The sequence below is a fragment of the Aphanomyces astaci genome, assembly GCF_000520075.1.
Source record: "Aphanomyces astaci strain APO3 unplaced genomic scaffold supercont1.45, whole genome shotgun sequence".
Taxonomy (NCBI): Eukaryota; Oomycota; class Saprolegniomycetes; order Saprolegniales; family Verrucalvaceae; genus Aphanomyces; species Aphanomyces astaci.
In genome coordinates this window covers 295273-314310 of record NW_009798308.1, presented here as the reverse complement: position 1 = coordinate 314310, position 19038 = coordinate 295273, and the positions used below count along the sequence as shown (strand labels likewise).

The 19038-nt window shown below is 51.2% G+C and overlaps 11 protein-coding genes across 16 annotated transcripts; 4 read left to right on the top strand and 7 right to left on the bottom strand.

Annotated features, from left to right (window-relative positions):
• Positions 1-1852: 1852 nt before the first annotated feature.
• On the bottom strand, positions 1853-2976 carry H257_13123 (glucosamine-6-phosphate deaminase). The gene has a single exon (XM_009840576.1). The coding sequence runs from the start codon at positions 2887-2889 to the stop codon at positions 2065-2067; it is 825 nt and encodes a 274-aa protein (XP_009838878.1). The 5' UTR covers positions 2890-2976; the 3' UTR covers positions 1853-2064.
• A 944-nt stretch (positions 2977-3920) lies between these two features.
• H257_13122 (hypothetical protein) lies at positions 3921-4943 on the top strand. The gene is made up of 2 exons (XM_009840575.1): positions 3921-4603; positions 4671-4943. Exons 1-2 carry the CDS (start codon positions 3987-3989, stop codon positions 4828-4830), a joined length of 777 nt encoding a protein of 258 aa, XP_009838877.1. The 5' UTR covers positions 3921-3986; the 3' UTR covers positions 4831-4943.
• A 486-nt stretch (positions 4944-5429) lies between these two features.
• Positions 5430-6300, top strand: H257_13121 (hypothetical protein). Its single transcript, XM_009840574.1, has 2 exons — positions 5430-6104; positions 6150-6300. The coding sequence occupies exons 1-2, from the start codon at positions 5473-5475 to the stop codon at positions 6292-6294; spliced, it is 777 nt and encodes a 258-aa protein (XP_009838876.1). The 5' UTR covers positions 5430-5472; the 3' UTR covers positions 6295-6300.
• Positions 6301-6726: 426 nt separating this feature from the next.
• H257_13120 (hypothetical protein) lies at positions 6727-7724 on the top strand. The gene is made up of 2 exons (XM_009840573.1): positions 6727-7388; positions 7430-7724. The coding sequence occupies exons 1-2, from the start codon at positions 6754-6756 to the stop codon at positions 7560-7562; spliced, it is 768 nt and encodes a 255-aa protein (XP_009838875.1). The 5' UTR covers positions 6727-6753; the 3' UTR covers positions 7563-7724.
• A 72-nt stretch (positions 7725-7796) lies between these two features.
• Positions 7797-8678, bottom strand: H257_13119 (hypothetical protein). Its single transcript, XM_009840572.1, has one exon. It carries the CDS (start codon positions 8603-8605, stop codon positions 7916-7918), a length of 690 nt encoding a protein of 229 aa, XP_009838874.1. The 5' UTR covers positions 8606-8678; the 3' UTR covers positions 7797-7915.
• Positions 8679-9335: 657 nt separating this feature from the next.
• H257_13118 (hypothetical protein) lies at positions 9336-10299 on the bottom strand. Its single transcript, XM_009840571.1, has one exon. It carries the CDS (start codon positions 10235-10237, stop codon positions 9743-9745), a length of 495 nt encoding a protein of 164 aa, XP_009838873.1. The 5' UTR covers positions 10238-10299; the 3' UTR covers positions 9336-9742.
• H257_13117 (hypothetical protein) lies at positions 10286-11693 on the bottom strand (the record flags this gene model as incomplete). Its single annotated transcript, XM_009840570.1, has 3 exons — positions 10286-10751; positions 10893-11256; positions 11519-11693. The coding sequence occupies 3 exons, from the start codon at positions 11691-11693 to the stop codon at positions 10592-10594; spliced, it is 699 nt and encodes a 232-aa protein (XP_009838872.1). The 3' UTR covers positions 10286-10591.
• Positions 11694-11774: 81 nt separating this feature from the next.
• Positions 11775-13370, bottom strand: H257_13116 (hypothetical protein). Of its 3 annotated transcripts, XM_009840569.1 has the most exons (4): positions 12510-13370; positions 12313-12440; positions 12186-12251; positions 11775-12134 (listed from the first exon to the last, which is right to left on the bottom strand). In XM_009840569.1, the coding sequence occupies exons 1-4, from the start codon at positions 13338-13340 to the stop codon at positions 11861-11863; spliced, it is 1299 nt and encodes a 432-aa protein (XP_009838871.1). In that variant the 5' UTR covers positions 13341-13370; the 3' UTR covers positions 11775-11860. The 3 variants fall into 3 exon arrangements, with proteins under 3 accessions (XP_009838871.1, XP_009838869.1, XP_009838870.1); XM_009840567.1 differs by having other exon boundaries at positions 12186-12440; XM_009840568.1 differs by having other exon boundaries at positions 11775-12251.
• Positions 13371-13583: 213 nt separating this feature from the next.
• H257_13115 lies at positions 13584-16110 on the bottom strand (the record flags this gene model as incomplete). Of its 2 annotated transcripts, XM_009840565.1 has the most annotated exons (5): positions 13584-14005; positions 14077-14144; positions 14200-14282; positions 14342-14464; positions 14532-16110. In XM_009840565.1, 5 exons carry the CDS (start codon positions 16108-16110, stop codon positions 13609-13611), a joined length of 2250 nt encoding a protein of 749 aa, XP_009838867.1. In that variant the 3' UTR covers positions 13584-13608. The 2 variants fall into 2 exon arrangements, with proteins under 2 accessions (XP_009838867.1, XP_009838868.1); XM_009840566.1 differs by having other exon boundaries at positions 14200-14464.
• Positions 16111-16305: 195 nt separating this feature from the next.
• H257_13114 lies at positions 16306-17154 on the top strand. 2 transcript variants are annotated; one of them, XM_009840563.1, is made up of 4 exons: positions 16308-16348; positions 16398-16490; positions 16546-16883; positions 16927-17154. In XM_009840563.1, exons 1-4 carry the CDS (start codon positions 16330-16332, stop codon positions 17056-17058), a joined length of 582 nt encoding a protein of 193 aa, XP_009838865.1. In that variant the 5' UTR covers positions 16308-16329; the 3' UTR covers positions 17059-17154. The 2 variants fall into 2 exon arrangements, with proteins under 2 accessions (XP_009838866.1, XP_009838865.1); XM_009840564.1 differs by having other exon boundaries at positions 16306-16883.
• A 225-nt stretch (positions 17155-17379) lies between these two features.
• H257_13113 lies at positions 17380-19011 on the bottom strand. Of its 2 annotated transcripts, XM_009840562.1 has the most exons (3): positions 18562-19011; positions 17598-18507; positions 17380-17533 (listed from the first exon to the last, which is right to left on the bottom strand). In XM_009840562.1, the coding sequence occupies exons 1-3, from the start codon at positions 18970-18972 to the stop codon at positions 17499-17501; spliced, it is 1356 nt and encodes a 451-aa protein (XP_009838864.1). In that variant the 5' UTR covers positions 18973-19011; the 3' UTR covers positions 17380-17498. The 2 variants fall into 2 exon arrangements, with proteins under 2 accessions (XP_009838864.1, XP_009838863.1); XM_009840561.1 differs by having other exon boundaries at positions 17380-18507.
• Between the last annotated feature and the right edge of the window lie 27 nt (positions 19012-19038).

Here is a 19038-nt window from a genome sequence, read left to right as displayed (position 1 = left end):
AGAGCCCGTCGTTGGCATCGTCGTCATCGTCGAGCAAGTGCAACGACAGCCATCGCCTCAATTGCTGCCAAGTTGCTCTATCCGTACTACAACAGTATCCGTACCAAATAGTCCGGACCCGCCGCAAATTTTGATGAGGCGCTTTTCTGGCCTCACCAAAATTTGCGGCGCATTTAAATTATAATTCCGGATGATTTTGGTGGCGCAAAATAAAGTTTGCGCCGGTTTCTGAAGTCCTCCAATATTTCCGGTTACCAAACGGGCCCTAATTTTAGATTTTTATTATTATATTTATAATACAAAAATAATAATATATATTAAATTCAGAAATATAAAATATAAAAGTATCATATACTGATTTATTAAAATATTTTACTAGTATTAGTAGTAATTATTATGAATTTGCTACGGAGTATAAATGAAAATATATATAATTACTAGTAATAATTATAAAAATGAATATTTATTAAAAAAATCTCAAGGTGGCTGCGATTGTCACGTACTTTACTGGCGGCTTTGGAGGCGTCCGCGCGGCAGGCCCGCTGCATCGATTCGTAGGTGGCTTTTTGGCTTGGTCACTATTCCGAAGGAATTACAGTACCTTTTCCTGTGGTGCACAAGTTGCTGAACGAAGATGGACTGTTCAAGCTGATGCTGGTCAAGGCGGGGAATCAATTGCTAGTGGAACTGCACTGTAGTGCCACCAGAAATCGTGTCATATCTTGCCTCGAAAAATTGCTGGCAAGACATTGTCAAACGAGATCAATAGAAAAATACAAGTGATTTTAGAGTCTACGGCTTGTATATTCTTGCCAGAAGTGTGCATACATGTGGATATATACGTACGTACCAGTATACGTTGAAATAGTAGATTCTGGATTCGGTATGTGTGGATTAGTGTAGTGCTGTCGTAAATTCATTGTCTCTCTTGTCAAGCGCTGTGGATGTTGTCGTGTTGCCGCTTGAATGGGCAACAAACACGCTCACGATTGATCCGCACTAAAAACCTAACTTGAGATTCTTTTGTTACCAGGTACTAAAGTTTATTCCGGCGTAGTTGCAATTGCAAAAGGGAACGAATCACAGGTACCTGGATTGATGAATGTCTCTTACTTCATTTGATTGGCTAACCGACATTCCATTTTATTCATTTTCGACGTTTGATTGGCCAAGAGGATTGCTCGATTTTATCTTTCCGCTAATTATTAATCTTCAACTCGCCGTAAACTGTCCCCATCCTTGTCGGCTCTGCGCGCCGCCAAGGCCTCCGCGTGTCCACAGGAGTCCCCTGGAGTTCAACCTTCCTTTACTCGTTTTCCGTCGCTTCGATTACATACCCGTCGTCCAAAACTTGCACAACGACGATGGCATGATGCAGGCGCCTGCTTGGGCCAACGGCGAATCCCTCAGAAACGACACCAAACCACAAGCAGCGTGCCACGTGGGACTCCCACGTCAACCCAAGGACCTTCAAAGCGCTGGAATACCCTTTCATTGACGTCGGATCCCTGCGTTTCGACAACTGCCTGCTTGCTAGAACTTTGCGAACGAATTGAAGTGGAACGAGACGGCGGATGGCGCAAGGTAGGGGTACCCTCTAAAATGTCGGAAATGTCGTGCTAGCGTACCTTAAACCCAATGTGACGAGACAACCACACGCCAGATAACGTCATAAGTCTGATAACGCCGTAAGGCTGATAACGTCATAAGTTAGATAACGTCATACGCGCCAGTCTACAGTAAACGTGAAGTTTAGTTCAATTTCACATGACACCAATTTCGACGCTATGTAGTGCGCGTCATTTGGTGAAGTGAACAGCTACCGGTAACTCATGTACGTACAGCCAAGCCATGGCAAACTATCAGTATGGTAATCTACTTACGTTACATGTAGCCCTGACAATCCGCATCGTCGTTGATTGAGTGCACTTGATGGTGGTTCGATCCACGTCCTTCAGGTAACTACTTCCCCGTACATATTTATATATTTTCGTTTCCCGTGGAGTGTATTTGTTCCGCAGCGATGGATGTCGGCGGATCAACACTGTACTACTCAAGGCTAAATTATTGACGAGACCCCTTGCGTGTCTCGAGCATGCGCTCGTTGGTTTCATGCAGGCCCTTGAAGTACTTGACGGTCTTGACCTTGAGCTCCAACGTGGCGTCGTCGTCGCACACGATCACCGAGTTTTTGTGCGTTTGGATGGCCGAGACAGTCCACATATGGTTCACGCCTTCCTCAATCACCTTGTACAGCGCGAACGCCTTGGAGTGCCCCGTGATGATGATGAGCACTTCGCGGGCGTCCATGACGGTGCCCACGCCGACGGTCAGCGCCATCTTGGGCACTTGGTTCACGTCCCCGCCGAAGAATCGCGAGTTGGCGACGATCGTGTCGTACGCCAACGTCTTGATGCGCGTGCGGGACACGAGGGACGAGCTGGGTTCGTTGAACGCGATGTGGCCGTCGGGGCCGATGCCGCCCAAGAACAGCTCGATGCCACCGACCTTGGCGATCTTGGCTTCGTAGTCGCGGCATTCTTGTTCCAGGTCGGCGGCGTTGCCGTTGAGGATGTTGACGTTTTCTGCCTTGATGTCGATGAACTGGAACAAGTTGTTGTGCATGAACGAGTGGTAGCTCTCCGGGTGTTCCTTGGGCAGGTTCACGTACTCATCCATGTTGAATGTGACCACATGCTCAAAGCTGAGGGTCCCTTGCTTGTAGAAATCGACCAAGATCTTGTACGTCTTCAAGGGGGTCCCGCCCGTGGGCAAGCCGAGGACGAACGGACGTTCAGCGGACGGCTTGAAGTCATTGATGCGTTGACGGACGTAGCGGGCGACCCACGCGGCGACGTCGGCGGCGTTGTTCTCGATGATGAGGCGCATGATGCTGGGAGGAGGAAGCTAGGTTGTTGCAAAGTGACTGCCGACAGAATTAGGTTGTTGGCAAGAGGGAGGTTCCTTGCATGAACAATAATGTTGCACAATGACAAGCAAAAGTACACCATACGGTGTCGAGTGACCAATCAAATTGCGTGAAATAAAGTTATCCGGATGCGACGCTTCGCTTCGAAACCATGCTTACGAATTGGCCATGGAAACGCCTGCTGAAACCTTGAGGTGGCGTTAGTATGTAGTACCGCCAACGCCAGCCACATCAATCTAAGACGTGGGCGGAAGGGATCCGGCATCGTTTCTAAGTGCTACAATGTAGTAGCCATACATACAGTACCTGTATGTACTTGTGATTCTCTCTTGACATGAAAGGGCCTTTTTCGCATTGTATGAGGCGCAACGAAAACGTAACAGTAACTTCCAGCAACGAAAAATAGTCGACATGGCCTGGCGATCCTTTTTCCGTGTACCTGATGTACATGGCAATGCCGAGATCGTGGTTGTTAGCTATTGCGATATAGTGTACTTAAGTATTTGCAAGCACCAATGCAGCTCACACAGTAGTCGTGTGATATCGCTAGATTTGAAGTCAAATCCCAACACTAACTTGTATTAATAACGTTAACTTACACGTTTTACATTAACTTACTACTGTGGTTATGTATATCAGGTACATGCAGCCACGTCGCTCCCGCAAATCCATACTACATAGTACCATTCAGTACTACATGTACCGGTAGTTGTAGCTGCCCGCTGCATACAGGTAAAGCGGTTTTGCGGGAGCCTTGCTTTCTGCGGCACGTAGTCCGGAGTATGTGAACTCCTCGCAGACTGTACTAACATATAAGCTCCTACTAGTACACGAGTAGTACACAATGAGGTTAGTTGAGCTGGGATAGTTACTGTATAGTCATTGAGAATCAGGGTACTTGGTTTGTCCAATCGGATCCATTTATTTCCATTAAACCTACACTTATTCATCCAATGAGATGTCGTGCTACCTCTACCGCCATTTCAAGATTCTTGGCCATATACTACTACTGTATATTGACAGTTCGATTGTTTGGCCGCAAACTCTGTAGCCTGACATGTCGAGTAGCGCATTTATCGTCGGCGGAGAGCTGGTCCTTGCCGCAGTGGCCTCTCTCTGGGTCATATACTACCAAGCTCCCCTTGCACATGAAGAGTACGTGTCGTCCTACGCGTTGCGGCCGCCGCCGCGGCTGATTGGTCGGCTTTTCCACTTCAGCGCGCTGGTGTACTTTCTCGTGGTGGCCAGTGCTGATCTGAAGCAGACCAACGGGTCGTGTTTGCTCTATTACACGTTCTGGAACTTTATGTTGCAAACCGTGTACTGGGTGTGGGCCCTTGTCGACCCTAAGCGAACGAGTCGCGCGCGGTCCATGTTCCTCGACCTCCTCTTGCCGACGAGCATGGCCACTGTTGTGGTCGTGTGGACAATCCTGTACCCTCTCATGGGAGACGAACTGCAAAATTGGATCAGCTGGACCCAGCATGGGGGCAACCTCGCGCTCTTGCTCATCGAGTTTGTCTGCAGCGACGTGCGGTCTGTACCATTGGGGACGGGCGCCCTCGTTGGTTTGTGGGCCACGACGTACGCGACGTTTGCGTGGGTAGTGCACAGCTTTTACAACGTGTGGTTGTATCCGTTTTTGGACGTCGATCAGCCGCTGGCCCCGCTATGGTGCGTGCGTGCCTGTTCTTTATTTTTAATAATACTATGGTGGTGGGCTAACAAGTAATGTAACTAGGTATTTGGGACTCCTGGCGCTGCACATTGCGTTTTTCGGGTTGGTGGTGCTCTTGGCGGCAATCAAAGTATTTATCGCAGAGCATATGCCAGTGGACTTCGACGGAACGTCCAAGCTATTGCTCCCCAAAGTTACTCCGAAGGCGACCCAAAACCGATGAAACTCATAAATCAATCATGCACGTCAACCATGTTCATGCTCCTATGCTCTATAGTACTAGTACTAGTATATCGTAAGGGCACGATATATTTATTGCAACCACATGAATGCTGATGAATTTGGGCATTTACAGTTAAATGGTAACGTTAGCATTTACTGTTAGTATAAATATTAGGTATTAATACTAGTAGTACTATAGTACTTACCATAACTTACTGTTAGAACATTAAAACGTACGAGATAGTAGTAGTACTACATGTAGTATAATGGCTACTATTAACACTATTAATATTAATAGCATAAATACATACGGTTAATATTAATAATAGTACTCTAGTACTGAAGTATTAATAGTACTCTAGTATTAATATGAAGTAGTACTACCAATAGTAGTACTACGTATAATTGATACTACTATTAATAGTACTCTTAATAGTAACGTTACTACTACTACGTAGTAGTATTTTTTATTATCTTTCATGTCGATATACTCCGGAGTACTATACTGTGGTTGGGATAGATATTTTTCATTTATCCAATTAAATCGACGAATTTGGAATGATGCGTTCTGATTGGTCCATGATGTTCAGTTTGATAACCAAAAATTCGAACGTCGCCTGACGGTCGCTCGCAGTCCTTCGTGATGTTGCACTACGTGGTCGGTACGGTGGAAGCTCTGTCTGTCGTTGTGAGTGTGTCGGTCCTTTGCCGCTTCCCACCTTCGGACAATGAAGCGTACCACTCGTCGTATGCGCTTCGGCCGTCCCCGACAGTGTTCAAGCACCTCTTCTACGTGTGCTGCCTCCTGGGCTTCCTTGCCGTCCTCGTGTCCGACATTTGGAAGTCCGACGGGTATTGCTTGAACCAGTACTCTGTATGGGCGTTATCGATGCAGATCATTTATTGGTCGTGGAGTCTCCAAGATCCAAAGTGTATCAGCCGCGGCAGGCTCATTTTGTTTGACGTTGTGTTCCCCGTGAGCATTGTCATCACCGTGGTCGTGTGGCTGGTCTTGTATCCCATGGCGGGGAACACCAGGAACGACGAGTACTGGAATTGGATCAGCTGGAGCCAGCATGGACTCAACACGGCCCTCCTACTTGTCGAATTCTTGTGGAGCGACGCTCGCGCTGTGGGTTGGAGTACATGTGCTCTGGTCACTCTCTTTCCTACGACTTACACCATCTACGCGTGGATGTTGCACGCCTCGCATCCGCTTACGCCGTGGCTGTTTGCATCGTTCCTTCCAATCGATGACCCCTCCGCCCCCTTCTGGTACGAACAAGGCTCGGCATATCATTCATTCGTGTTTGATTGTAGGTTCATCGCACTCATCGCTTTGCATGCCGGCGTGTTTGCCGTCGTGGTGTGCTTGGCAGCGTGCAAAGTGCGAGCGATCGAACAAACACCCGAACGCATTCACTTGTTACGAACCAATAACCTACAAATATACTACACGTATTAACTAACAATGGCATAAGACATTACGCTGCTACCAACGCAGAGACTAGAATTAACTGTAAACTTTGACGTCCATATATATTGGTTGGCCCAGCACAATTCGCTTTTTGTCAATTTATACAGTTTCAAGCGAGCTTTCTCATACTATGGTAAGCTGACTACATTGAATTCATATACTGTATAGTACAGTGTAATTCAGTAGATCAACGGATACTGGGGATGTACAACGATGTATTACTACTATTAATAGTACTAGTAAGTGTTAGTACAGTACTAGTAGGTCTAAACGAACGAAGTGGAGCGACTTCACAACGTATACGGACGACCGAAAGTGCACTAGCTCATAAACAATCATTATCATTCAATATCCAATCAAATCCTTCAACTCTGTTTGTATCACCCAATGAAATCACTCTATTCCACCTCAAGATCACTCGATCAACCGAACGACCATCACAACGTCATGTGGGGGCCGGTTGTCGTGGGCTGCGAAGAAGCATTGAGTGTGGTCGCGTGCATCTACTTCCTGCGCCAATTCCCACCGCATCGGCAAGACGCATACACGTCTCCGTATGCTTTCCCGTCGGATCCTCCGAGTGTGTTGCATCGAGCATTCTACGCCGCGTGTGCGATCTTCCTCTTCGTCACCCACGTCGCCGACGTGATCAAGACGGACGGACATTGCTACTACTTCTTCACGACATGGAACGTGTTGTTGCAGCTGTCGTACTGGTGTTGGTCGTTCTTCGATGCATCAGGCCACAGCCGAGGTCGTGCCGTGATGTTGGACGTCCTGTGGCCAACCTCGATCCTCGTCACTGCCGTCGTGTGGGTTATCCTGTACCCCATGGTCCACGCCATCCACGAAGACTACATCCTCTTGAACTGGATCAGTTACTGCCAGCACGGCATCAACGCATTCCTGTTGTTGGTCGAATGGATCTGGAACGACGCGCGCCGAGTCGCAGTGAGCACCTGCGCGTGGAGTATCCTCTTCCCGACCATCTACGTCATCTACGCTTGGATCGTGCATGAGACTGTGCACATCAAGTGGCCATACCCGTTCCTCGCCACCGATCGTCCGTCCGCTCCGTTGTGGTTTGCAATCCCATCCCATTCCAAACTCATCCATCCCCTAGGTACTTGTTCTTCTTTATGCTTCAGGTCATGGTGTTTGCGCTGGTCACCGGTGCCGCGTCCTTGAGAACTCGCGCCGTCAGTCGAAAGCGTGTCGACACCGCAGACTCCCTCGTCCATCTGTTGGTCGTGTGAGCGGAAGTGTTCACTTCGAATTGCATGAAGCAGCACTTTCTAAACCATAAGATGTAGACTTGCGCATCTTGATGGAACGAATGTCCATTTCTCAAATCAATACTATTAATAACTAGTTAGTACTATTTGACTGATACTATGTCATAGTAGTACTAATGGTACTACTATCAGACTATGTACATACAGTACTTTAGTGCTACTAGTAGTAGTACTAGTAAAAACGGTACCAACTAACGGCAACTAATCACTATTAATAAGAAGGTTTCGACGAAATGCAATGGTAATAGTATGCTGGTTCAAATAAAGGGAACAATAGGAAATAGTAATAAATTCACACACGACAACATGGGCTGTCACGCGGTCGTGGCAGTCAAATGCTTGGTGTGGTTGAGTACTCGCGCCGTGTAGGTTTCGGTGCGTCGGTCGAAGTCCAATATGTTGATGCACGTGTTGTCTTGGGCCAGCTTCGGGTTTTCCAACGGAACACTCAGCAGCGACGACAGCACGATCTTGTTGAAGCGGCCATGGCACACGAACGCGACGTGGTCGTCGTTTTCGGCGGCGGCCGTCCGAACCAGGTCGTGGATGGCAGTGACACCGCGCTTCTCGACGTCCTTGGGACATTCTCCGTGCGGAAACGTCACGTCCACGTTGCCTTGCTTCCACTTGGCGTAAATGTCCTGCAGCGCCGACGCGTGACTCGACCGAGCGGTTCCTTCCATGGTGCCAAAGCTCATCTCCTCCAGATCCGCAAACTCGCCCGACTTGACGCCGGGGTGATTGTCGAGAAGGTACGACGCCGTCTCACTCGCTCGACGTAAGCGACTGCTGTAGATCGCACTCAGTGGAATGTCCTTGAACGCTCGCGCCAACTTTGCTGCTTGTTTCTGTCCCGTCTTGTTCAGTTGCGAATTCACGCCCCGCCCTTGCATGATGCCGAGGTGATTGAAGTCCGTTTCCCCGTGCCGGCAGATGTACACACGCACAAAGCCTTCCTCCAGAGGTGGTAGTTGATGCGAGATGCTTCGAAGGGTCTGCATCATGACCAGGACGATCCGAGAATGCCAGAGGTCGTAAGCACATCCGCCGCATTTCAATCGCCTTTAGCGAATCGACCAACCACAAGCGCGTTCCCGTCGTTTCCTCGCATTTGATTGGTTGGCGCAGCCCCTGTTCCGGCGTGTCACTGGCCTCGTCGAAATCCTCATCCAATCAAATCGCGTCAATATTTCAACTACCAATCAAAACGCGTCACCCTCTACCACGTAGAAGCCTCCCAAGGATACAGACCACATCATGGATGCAGGCGATATGGGACGACTGTAGAAGTCGTCTATATTCCGCCTCCTCAACCAATAAAGCTATCACAGCAGCGACCCTTCATGGAACGGCATACATTCTATGGGATGAGCAGGTCAGGGCCTAGCTTCTCGCGTCTGGGTTGACGCGATGGGTGAGAACTAATTTGCTTCAAACTCGCGACGAGAACGTTATGGAGCGTGTAATCAATCGCTGTGTGTACTGGAGCATAACGGACTTGCCCCAACTGCATCATAGCGGCTTCAAATCGTCCTGTTGTCAAGCTACAATGATGAACATCCACGTAGAGTTTTCGTACGATCGCACTGCATTTCTCCGTGTCCTTGATCACCAAAGGCAGAATGCTGGTCCAAACGACCTACACTCATATGAGCGAACCCGCACCCGAAATGATACTTGTAGTTTGTATGTAATGAGAATCCGGGTTGGGTGCCAGCCCTTGCCATTTTCGCCGTCGGAGCTTCGGCACCAAATAAGGAGGTCGCCGGCGGAATGGAATCGTGGGTGCTGTATCGAGTGTCTGCGGCTGGCGACGTGACGTCGGCGCACGTGCAGCAGGTGTGCTGGGTCCTGGTTGTGGTGCTTGTGAGCTTCCTGGGTGTGTTTAGCCTCCCGCTACTTATGCTCGTGGTGTACCTGTTCCATCGGTTCGTGGTGAAGCAACGGTTTGATCGATGGACGGAGTTGTCGGTGGAGTGCCGGGATGCCGTGTTAGCGATCACGCAAGAGGTCTCGCCTCGCACGACCGACTTGACCGACTTCGAATGGTTTGGCCACAGCGACCACTTCAACCTGAGCCTCCAAACAACGATAGAGAGCATTCGCATCAACAACCCACGCATGCACACCCGTGATCCGTTCTACGAGACGTTATCCATATTCGGTCCCGCCATCACCCCGGATGCCTTGGCGTTGGCGCAATGGAGTCTCCTCCGCGCGGTAGATCGGTACTTGAACTTCGCGGAAACGAAGGCGAACGTGGAAGTGATGCTGCAGGATTTCATGGTCAAGAAGCGCTTGTACGACGAACAGATGAACGAGAAGAAGGAGCAGCTGCGGCATCGACTGCGCAAGGAGCTCAAGTGGCGAAAGGACCCCGCGGAGGAGTGGGAAGAGAGCAACTGGCTCAAGAAGTGGTGGCGTAACACATGCAGCGGCTTGTCGTCAGTGCCGCCGCCGCCGTCCGCGATGCCACCGCCTGATGGAGACAGTTGCTGCTGCATCTGCCTGGAAGAGTACGATTCGTCTAAGGACATGATCCAAGCCAAGTGCCGACACGTGTTCCACGAAGACTGCCTCATCGAGTGGCTCAAGCTCAAAACGTCCAACAAATGTCCGTATTGCCGCGCCGACATTTTAAAACCCACGTTTCTCCAGCAATTTTTCTCCCATTAATCTATCAACCAAAATCTTTTTTATAATATTTTTTTACTACTAATTTTCATTTTCACGGCCCCATCTAGTTATGTACATCGACTCGAGAGGGCAGATGGACAAGCGTATCGAGCTATGACATGGCAGTCTCACAAATCACCACCAAAACCGACGTGCCACCAAGACCATGGCAAGCAATTCCCCCTCAAGCACACGCATAGTTAGCTAGCCATTGAAGTTCCAAATGTCTTCGATGTTGTGATGAGGCACTTTGCCTGGCGCTGGGTGTGACTTCCCAGCTCTTTTCGAGAAGGTGGAAGAGGGCTTAGCGAAAGTCAGACACCATGTTCTTGAGCTCCATGAGGCTGGAGACATTTCCCACGCTGCGGTAGAACGACGGCGACTCGTCCGCGCCAAGCACGCTGCCTGAAGCATGGGCAACATGGACTTTTGAAAGTGGCGACACCGTCCGACTTGGCGTCTTCCATTAACATCCTAGTACGCCAAACATCACGACAAGTCAAGCCAATCACGGTATCATGCGCACTTGGCCAAGACCAGCGCTTCTCGGTCGTAAGGAAATGTATGGTCCACCAAGATCCTCGTCACACATTTCGACGATCCAGAGGTTCGTACCGAGCGGTGTGCCTCGACGTGTCGTTACAAGTACCAACGATCGAATGTACGCAGTGGTTACGCCGCTCGATGCTCAGAGATCCATTCAGTTCATTCAGTAACATCCATGCCAGTCGCCCAATCACTCGAAAGTCTTCGGGGTCCTTCCGAGACACCACCACTTGCAAGATGAGCTCCTCGGTGGCCTTCGCTAGCCTAGGCGCATCATACGACTCCAAGTCGTTCGTGTTGTCGTCCAGCAGCCCGCACTCTTGGAGAACGGTGGGCAGCTGGAGGTACTCTTGATGGCAGATGTCGAGCGCCGTTTGCCGTCGCAGCGACGCTGGCTCCTTGGGCACACGGAATCCATGGTGGGCAGCAGCGCCTGCAACGACTGGCCAACATCGACCTGCTCCTGGAGCTGTAAACGAAGCTTGTCGTTCTCGGTCATGACAGACAATTTTGGCCATGTGCTGGGCCATGGACTGCCACCCCGACGAATCCGTCGACCTTTCCTATGGTGTGAATGCTGCAGGGCGTGGCGAAGGGGCCCCTTGCTTGAGCTTAGACAGGTGCCTCTCCATTTCCCCGACCTTGACACGCAAGTATTCAAGTTTGTCTCGCTGTCGTTTTCGACTTTGATTGACCTTGGGGTGAAGTTCGTTCACTCATTGAGCCACTGGAAGGAAGCACGGCGCTCCAACGATTCTTGTCGCCATTGTCGGATGCATCATTTGGGCCAAACAGATCCATATCCTGTGCAATCATGGCTTCCGCGTCAATGTTGGCGTCGTCCCACGGCATGAAGTCGAGGTGATCCATGACGAAACCCTCCACTTATCAAATCTTGAAACTCAAAAGTGCGCCAAAAGTACTCAATATCATTTTATAAAGGGTATAGAATGTCAGAATGGGATATGCCCTCATTTTTTCTTCGAGGTATTAATTTATAAACTATACGAATGTTGGGACCATCATTCATTCCTACATTACTTATCCATCATCAAGTTGACGCGGTGGAATGTGTCGGCCACGTTGCCGTTGTAGTTGGCCAAGAGGGTGTCCATGGCTTCCGAGAAGTCGGCGATCATCGACTTGAGCGAGAGGAGGACCGAGTCCGTGACGGTCCCGACGCGAAAGTACCGCGACGCGGGGTCACTGAGGCTGCGGGTGCCATGGTTCGACTGGAGCATCGGAAGGGTCGACTTTTGGAAAAACTTGAGTCGACAAGCTTTGCCATTGTCAAGTCGTTCGATCACCAACCTACATGGACTCGCGTGAGCCACCAAGATGGGAAACACATGACTGACGCACCATGCACTCTTGTTCAACACCAGCGCCCCTTCGCGAAAGGGATGCAGCTCATCCTCCAGCACACTCCTATAGCCATTTGCATCAACAACACTCCTCGGACATTGGCGGCGATCGAAAGATCTCATACCGACACACAATCACGTCGCGGTCGGGCTCGGTGAATCGCTTGTAGAGGCAATTGGCTTGGTTGGCCAAGTCGTTCCAGTGCAATTCAATGCCAACGTACGCCGAGTTGTAGTCAATTTTTTCAATCATCTACCCATCAACGCCCCCGAATATATGAACGACAGTCATACGATAAAGAGAAGGAGTGTTGCACAGTACCTCGTACGTGAGCTGCTTCTTCTTGGCGCCGCAGCCCCCTTGAAACAGCGCCCACGCCATTTCCGACACCACGTTGAAGTCGTAGCGCTTGGTCTTGCAGAACGCCACTTGCAGCACCAGATCGGCGTTGCATTTGGCCAGACGGGGCACGTACGCCTCCATGTCGTCCACCTGGTCGAGGAGCCCGCCCTCAACCAAGACGCCGTCCGTCAGACGGTACTGTTGCTCGTAGATCTCGTGGATGGCGTGGCGCCGGAGGACTGGGTCCTTGACGAGCTTGAGCACGCGCCACTGTTCGTTTTCAAGCGTGGGCAGCACCGTCAGCTTGGGCCGCTTCTTCATGAGCGTTTGCAGCGCTTTGCCAAACTCGATCTGCTCTTCCAGTTCGTGCTTGAGCTTGTCATTCTCGTTCAACGCGGTCTGCTTGGCGATGCGCATCTGGTTGGCCATCTGCTGCCACGGGGTCTCGTTCACGATCTCCATGGCTTTGACTTGGCCCACGATGCGCAAGTGCTGTTCCAGCTCGTTCACCTTCGAGCGAAGGTACTCGAGCTCCTCGCGCTGCCGCTTGCGACTGTGGTTGATCTTTTTCGGACGGTTGGCTGCGTCGTCGCCCAACGGCGTCGGCGCTTCTTGGTCCGACGACATGCTCGCAGTGTCCGTTTGGCTCCTAGACGACGACAGGACCTTGGCCGCACTCATATTGTTCTTCACAGCCAAAGGTGCAAACAGATCAAAGTCATCCATGAGCATGGCATCTACATCAAACGTCGCGGCTAATGCCTCTTCCAGAGGCATCGTGTCCAGCGCATCGATCATCAGTGCATCCATTGTATGTGTTCAAAGCGTCTTGATGGGAAGGCTACAGAAAACTGGACGACCAGAAGTATGACACATAAATACTCATATATAGAGGCTATCGAATATACAGGTTGACGTGCTTTAGACTTTGATGCAAATAATTCAGGCAAAAATATACATTATAACAAAATATGTATATCCACAGAGCAAACCGTACAACTGACCGAACATTGAATGTACTACGTACAGTGTGAAAATAAAGAATCATAAAAAGACACATGTTTTGGTGATATTACATTTAAATAGCCCTGCCAACTTCTTCAACTTCAATCTCGGCGATGTTGCCTTTGCGGGTGCGCTTGACCACCTTGAGCTGCGTGCCTGGTGCCAACAAGCATTCCTTCTCCCCGGGGAACATGGACAGCACGGAAATGTCCATCGCAGTCTTGCACCGTACTCGGAGCAACGTGCAGGAGCCCCCGCAGCTCCGCATAAAATTGCGCGCGACGTTTTCGTCCGACGTGCAGCTGCTGACCCCCCACCACGTGATCACTTTGCCTGGTTCGTACGCTTCAAAGAGGTCCACGCTCACGCCGCGCCACAGCGTTTGTTCCTTTTGGGGCATGCGACACATGGCTTCCAGGAACACGCGGAGGTAGTTGAAGTACTTTCGAATGGCAGTTCGGTTCTCCGACCTAGAAAAGTACAAGGTCAATATTGTATCTAACGTTATGGGGTAATGTCAGTGGATTGAGAGAGCACGCACCGTAAGGTCGAGTTGAGTTGGGAGTAGATCCAGTTGCCAGTGTACAGCACAATTGAGCCGTACAATTCCTACATTGGACCAAACGTTTGAGTTCTAGAAACTACGTAGCGTTGGGTGTAGTACCTTGTCCATGGGTCGAGTGGGAGACCCAGCGTTTTGTTTGACCAAGTCCGCCCCTCGCGCTTGACATTGCTTGATGGCTCCAACTACTCACACAAGGAGATCATTCAGTTAGCCGATAAAGGTTTTTTTTCGATTAGAGGACCTTGGGTGATGCCAGAGGACGCCGCTAAAAGCGTCGACGGCAACGGCAAGTCCATGATGCCTTCAATGGGCGCCAGTCCAGTTTGCTCTTCCATGTCGTCAAAACCCATGCGAAGCCAAAAGTCTAGGCGCAAATTCCATCCGGAGATGCAGAACCATCATGAAAGCGTTGATAATATATACATATATACCGAGCAAGGCTGCTTTTTCGTGAATGAGCTCGATAGAGTTGAGCGGCGGCGGGCGTTGCCGACCGCTGAGCGTCGGGATGAGCGAGTAGTACTCGCCAGACAAGGCCGTGACGGCGCCAGGGTTGTGTTCGAGTGCGACCAAGAGCTTGTCCAGCACCACTTGGCCTTTGTGGACCTGCGCAGCCGACAGTTTGCCCATGGCGGCATCGCCGCCGCCACCGCCATCCCCTGACTCGGACGCATCGAGTTCCACGAGTTGGTACTGCAAGTCGTGCTTGACGAACGCGTGGCGGTCGCTCCACTTGTTTTTGGTCTTGTCTTTGAACTTCTTTTCAAAGAGTAGGATCGCTTTGTCCAAGTCATCGCCGCAGTCGGCGAGCTGCTGCTGCCCCACGTCCCCCAGACGGCCCCACCGAGTAAACACATGGTACTGCCCCGAGGTTGCCACGAGTTGCAAGATGTAAAACTTGTTGTTGTTTTCGCCAATATTTGTCTGCATCAAGTCTGTGGTAAAGTCGTCGACGATCGTGAACTGGTCGCGGCCTGCCAAATGCTTGTCAGGTTTCCGCGTCGTGACTCGAACTGGAGATGACTTGATGGTGGCCTCCGTCTTGGGCTTCTTCTCCGGCGTAGTTGGTGGCGCGGCGGCCGCACGCTTCTTGCCTTTGCCGACGGCAGCTGACGTCGCCTTGTTCTTGACAGACATTGCAACGGGTGATGTTGGTGACGGTACTGCCTTGGATGTTGCCTTCGCGAGAGCTGCCGTGAACTCGGTTTCCGTCCACACTACAGTTCCTGGAGCCGCCTTGTCAACTTTGCCGTCACTCCCCACGACCAAGTGCGTCGTCTTCTTGGTCACACTAGACGAGACCACTCCGCCCGCATCCTTGACCTTGGACGCCGCTTCCGCACGCGTGAATGACTCTAGCTTGCCCGTGAACGCGACAACCTTCCCTGCCAAGACCGGTTGTGGGTCTACCTCGTCCTTGACAGACACATGAATGACCACTGGGGGTGTCGGTGCTGATTCTACATTGGCATCAACGCTGGACGTTGGTGTGATAGCCGCAGTGAACTCTGTTTCCGTCCACACCACAGTTCCTGGAGCCGCCTTGTCAACTTTGCCGTCACTCCCCACGACCAAGTGCGTCGTCTTCTTGGTCACACTAGACGAGACCACTCCGCCCGCATCCTTGACCTTGGACGCCGCTTCCGCACGCGTGAATGACTCTAGCTTGCCCGTGAACGCGACAACCTTCCCTGCCAAGACCGGTTGTGGGTCTACCTCGTCCTTGACAGACACATGAATGACCACTGGGGGTGTCGGTGCTGATTCTACATTGGCATCAACGCTGGACGTTGGTGTGATAGCCGCAGTGAACTCTGTTTCCGTCCACACCACAGTTCCTGGAGCCGCCTTGTCAACTTTGCCGTCACTCCCCACGACCAAGTGCGTCGTCTTCTTGGTCACACTAGACGAGACCACTCCGCCCGCATCCTTGACCTTGGACGCCGCTTCCGCACGCGTGAATGACTCTAGCTTGCCCGTGAACGCGACAACCTTCCCTGCCAAGGACATTTCAAAGATTTGAAACGCTCGTACGTAGCGAGGGAATCACCTCTGACATTTTATATTTAGTAAATCCGGATATATGTTATCCGTATAGCAAAACGAAAAATGTCCTCCGTGACGACCGCACCAAGACCACGACGGCGATGCTTCGACGGCTGGGATGGAGGTCACATGTGAATATTTGCGGCGGGTGTTGTGGTGACGGCGGCTTCACTTTCTTTGCCCATGTTTGGGGTTCATCAGCGTACATGCATATCAAACGTTCGCTTGATGGATTCATGGTCGTACACTAGAGGCACTGCCCCGAGTCGCGATCGCACTGGACCAGCAACACACGATCTTTGCTCTCGATCCTAGTCATGGCCATGCCAATCTCACAGAACAAAGTGATATATAACCCACCCTCAAGGACCCAACGTCATATTGTATGTGCTTGCCTAGTCACAACCGCCCAAGTCATCGTTCTCTCGTACTCGATTCCACTGCTCGGGCATGCTATCGTACAATATCATCGACCGATGCTGTTTGCCACACGAGACTTTGTCCTTGGGCTAAGCGTATCTACCGCCATGGCTCAACTTGCTACGAACATCCTCAAGATCACCACGGGGAGGTTCCGGCCCAACTTTTATGCCATGTGCCACTGGGACAGCAGCAACACGACGCCGTGGGATGGCACATCGAATCTGTGCATGCTCGCCGTTGGTGAGCTGGAAGGCCGGCAGTCGTTTCCGTCAGGACACACTTCTTGTGCGTTTTCGACGCTCGCCTTCTTCAGCGTACGCCTCCAAACAATTCAATGTCCAGAGTAACCTCTTATAGCATGCTGTCAGCTCTACTTGGTCGGTCGAGCCCACAGGGACACTCGTCAGCGTGGGCGATCGAGCCGTCATCGTATGGCCGCGTTCGGCTGGGCGTCGTTGCCGCTGCTGTTGGCGTTGTGGGTGGGCGTGACTCGATACCAAGACAAGTGGCATCACACTGACGATGTCTTGGTAACGTGACTGCTTTATCATTGATTGAGCTTTGGCAATTGTATCATTGCACTCAAAGAGGAAGATACTTAGGCTGGGGCGGTCATTGGTGCTGGGTGTGCGTACGCTGCGCACTCGTGTTATTTTGTGCTGTTCCAGGTCGACCGAAAGCATACCGACGAAGACCCCATTTCTACGGACGGCTACTCGACCTTGCCATGTCTAGCCGACGCAGTGGCAGTGTAATTATACTATGTAATACTACTGTACGTACTGTAGTAATAACATCAAGACAACATTGTAACAATAGACCAATGCAATGTAACACGATGTTGTTATGGAGTTCATTGAGTTGATTTCTCAACGAAGCAGCCGTCAAGTGGATGATGTCTTTGTCTCCAAATACTGTAAGACGGCGTCTTAATCCACGCTCTCCCTATGGGTGGGGGTTCGCACTAACGAGTGATTTTAGTACCAGCCCCCCCACCAACGGGATGGCTATCATGGCCCAGAGCTTACCGCGGTACACCATCGCAGCAGCCGCTTGTTTCTTGGCTCGACGACGTCCCCGCTTCTTCTGGGACGGCGACAACGCCTTCGTCTCGTCTTCGAGTTGCTTGGGGTGGTCCTCTTTGGTCGGAAAACTGCCTTGGGTCTCCTCCTGATTGTTATTTGACGCGGCAGTGGGGATCGAAGAAGGCGGGTTGCTCCTGGCAATGATCGACTGCAGCAAATTCCACCCTTCCTGCACATTTTTGGGTCTAGCAGGCTCATGGGGCTCTTCGTCGGGTGTGGCGGCGTGCGTCTTGCCTTGGTCAGGGACCTTGTCGTCGTCGCTAGACGTGGAGGCTTCATCGAGGCTCCGGTACATGTTGTTCGACTCGGAGTTGTTCCGCGGCGTAGACGCTCGAGATTTCGACGGTGTTTTGGCCCTACGCGGCTGTTTCGGTTCGACAACGCCGGGTGTTAAACTCGCCCGAACTTCTTCTTCAAAACTCAAGTCATCCACGCAATGCTGCTGCTGCTGCTGCTCGAGTGACGTCGTAATGATGGTCAGGGGGGACGTGGCTGCTGCCACCAGTCGAGCCTCCGAGCCTCCCTTGGAGAAGGTATCGTCCTTCCAAGATGTTGTCGGCTTGACGCGGGGACTGTTGCTTCTGCTTCGATTACTTGGAGACGCCTTGGACGCCCCTGGTGGTTTCTTTGCGCTGCAAACTTCGTCGTTATTGGACCCTGCGCCGAAAGAATTAGGGCGAGGACTGCTGCTCCTGCTACTACTGGCTTTGACAGCCTTGGAGGGGGGCTGTTTTTGGCGAAGGAGGGCTTGCATGTGCTGGGCACTGGGAAGAAATTCCGTGCCAACGAAAGCAAATGTGATACAGTGGCGTTTCACCCATGTTTCTGTGAGTTCTTTGCCGTGAAATTGCATCTGTCCAAATCGTCAATCAGACGATGATTCAACCCCGTCAACATGACCTATTACCTTGTTGGCCACGTGATCACGAAACATGTCGTTCGTTACGACAAAACCATCGTGCTTGATCGCGTAGTCAATGATAAACAAATCGTCGTGGGCTTGGGGGGGCGTGAGTACGACCTTTTCGAGCAAAACGAGCTCTTGGACAGCTGCCATTTCGGCTTTTTGGTCCAACTCCATCTCCGCCGACTGCTGCGAACGACTTCGAGGGGTGAGGGTTTTCGACTTGACCCAGTACCCTGGCGCAAACGCAATGCACCGAATCCCGAGGGACTCGAAGTGGTCGATGGCATGCTGCAGCCGTTGAATCCGCACCGCTCCTCGCACGACCGTGGCGACGTTCGCCGCGTCCAGCACCACGAGCGACTGGGACGTCGTCATCCAAAGTATGCAGTGGTGAGTTGGAGAATGCGCCATGGAATTGCCAAGGTGTCGCGCATGGAGTTGCGATCTGACCCGACTATAAATATACTCGGCAATGGG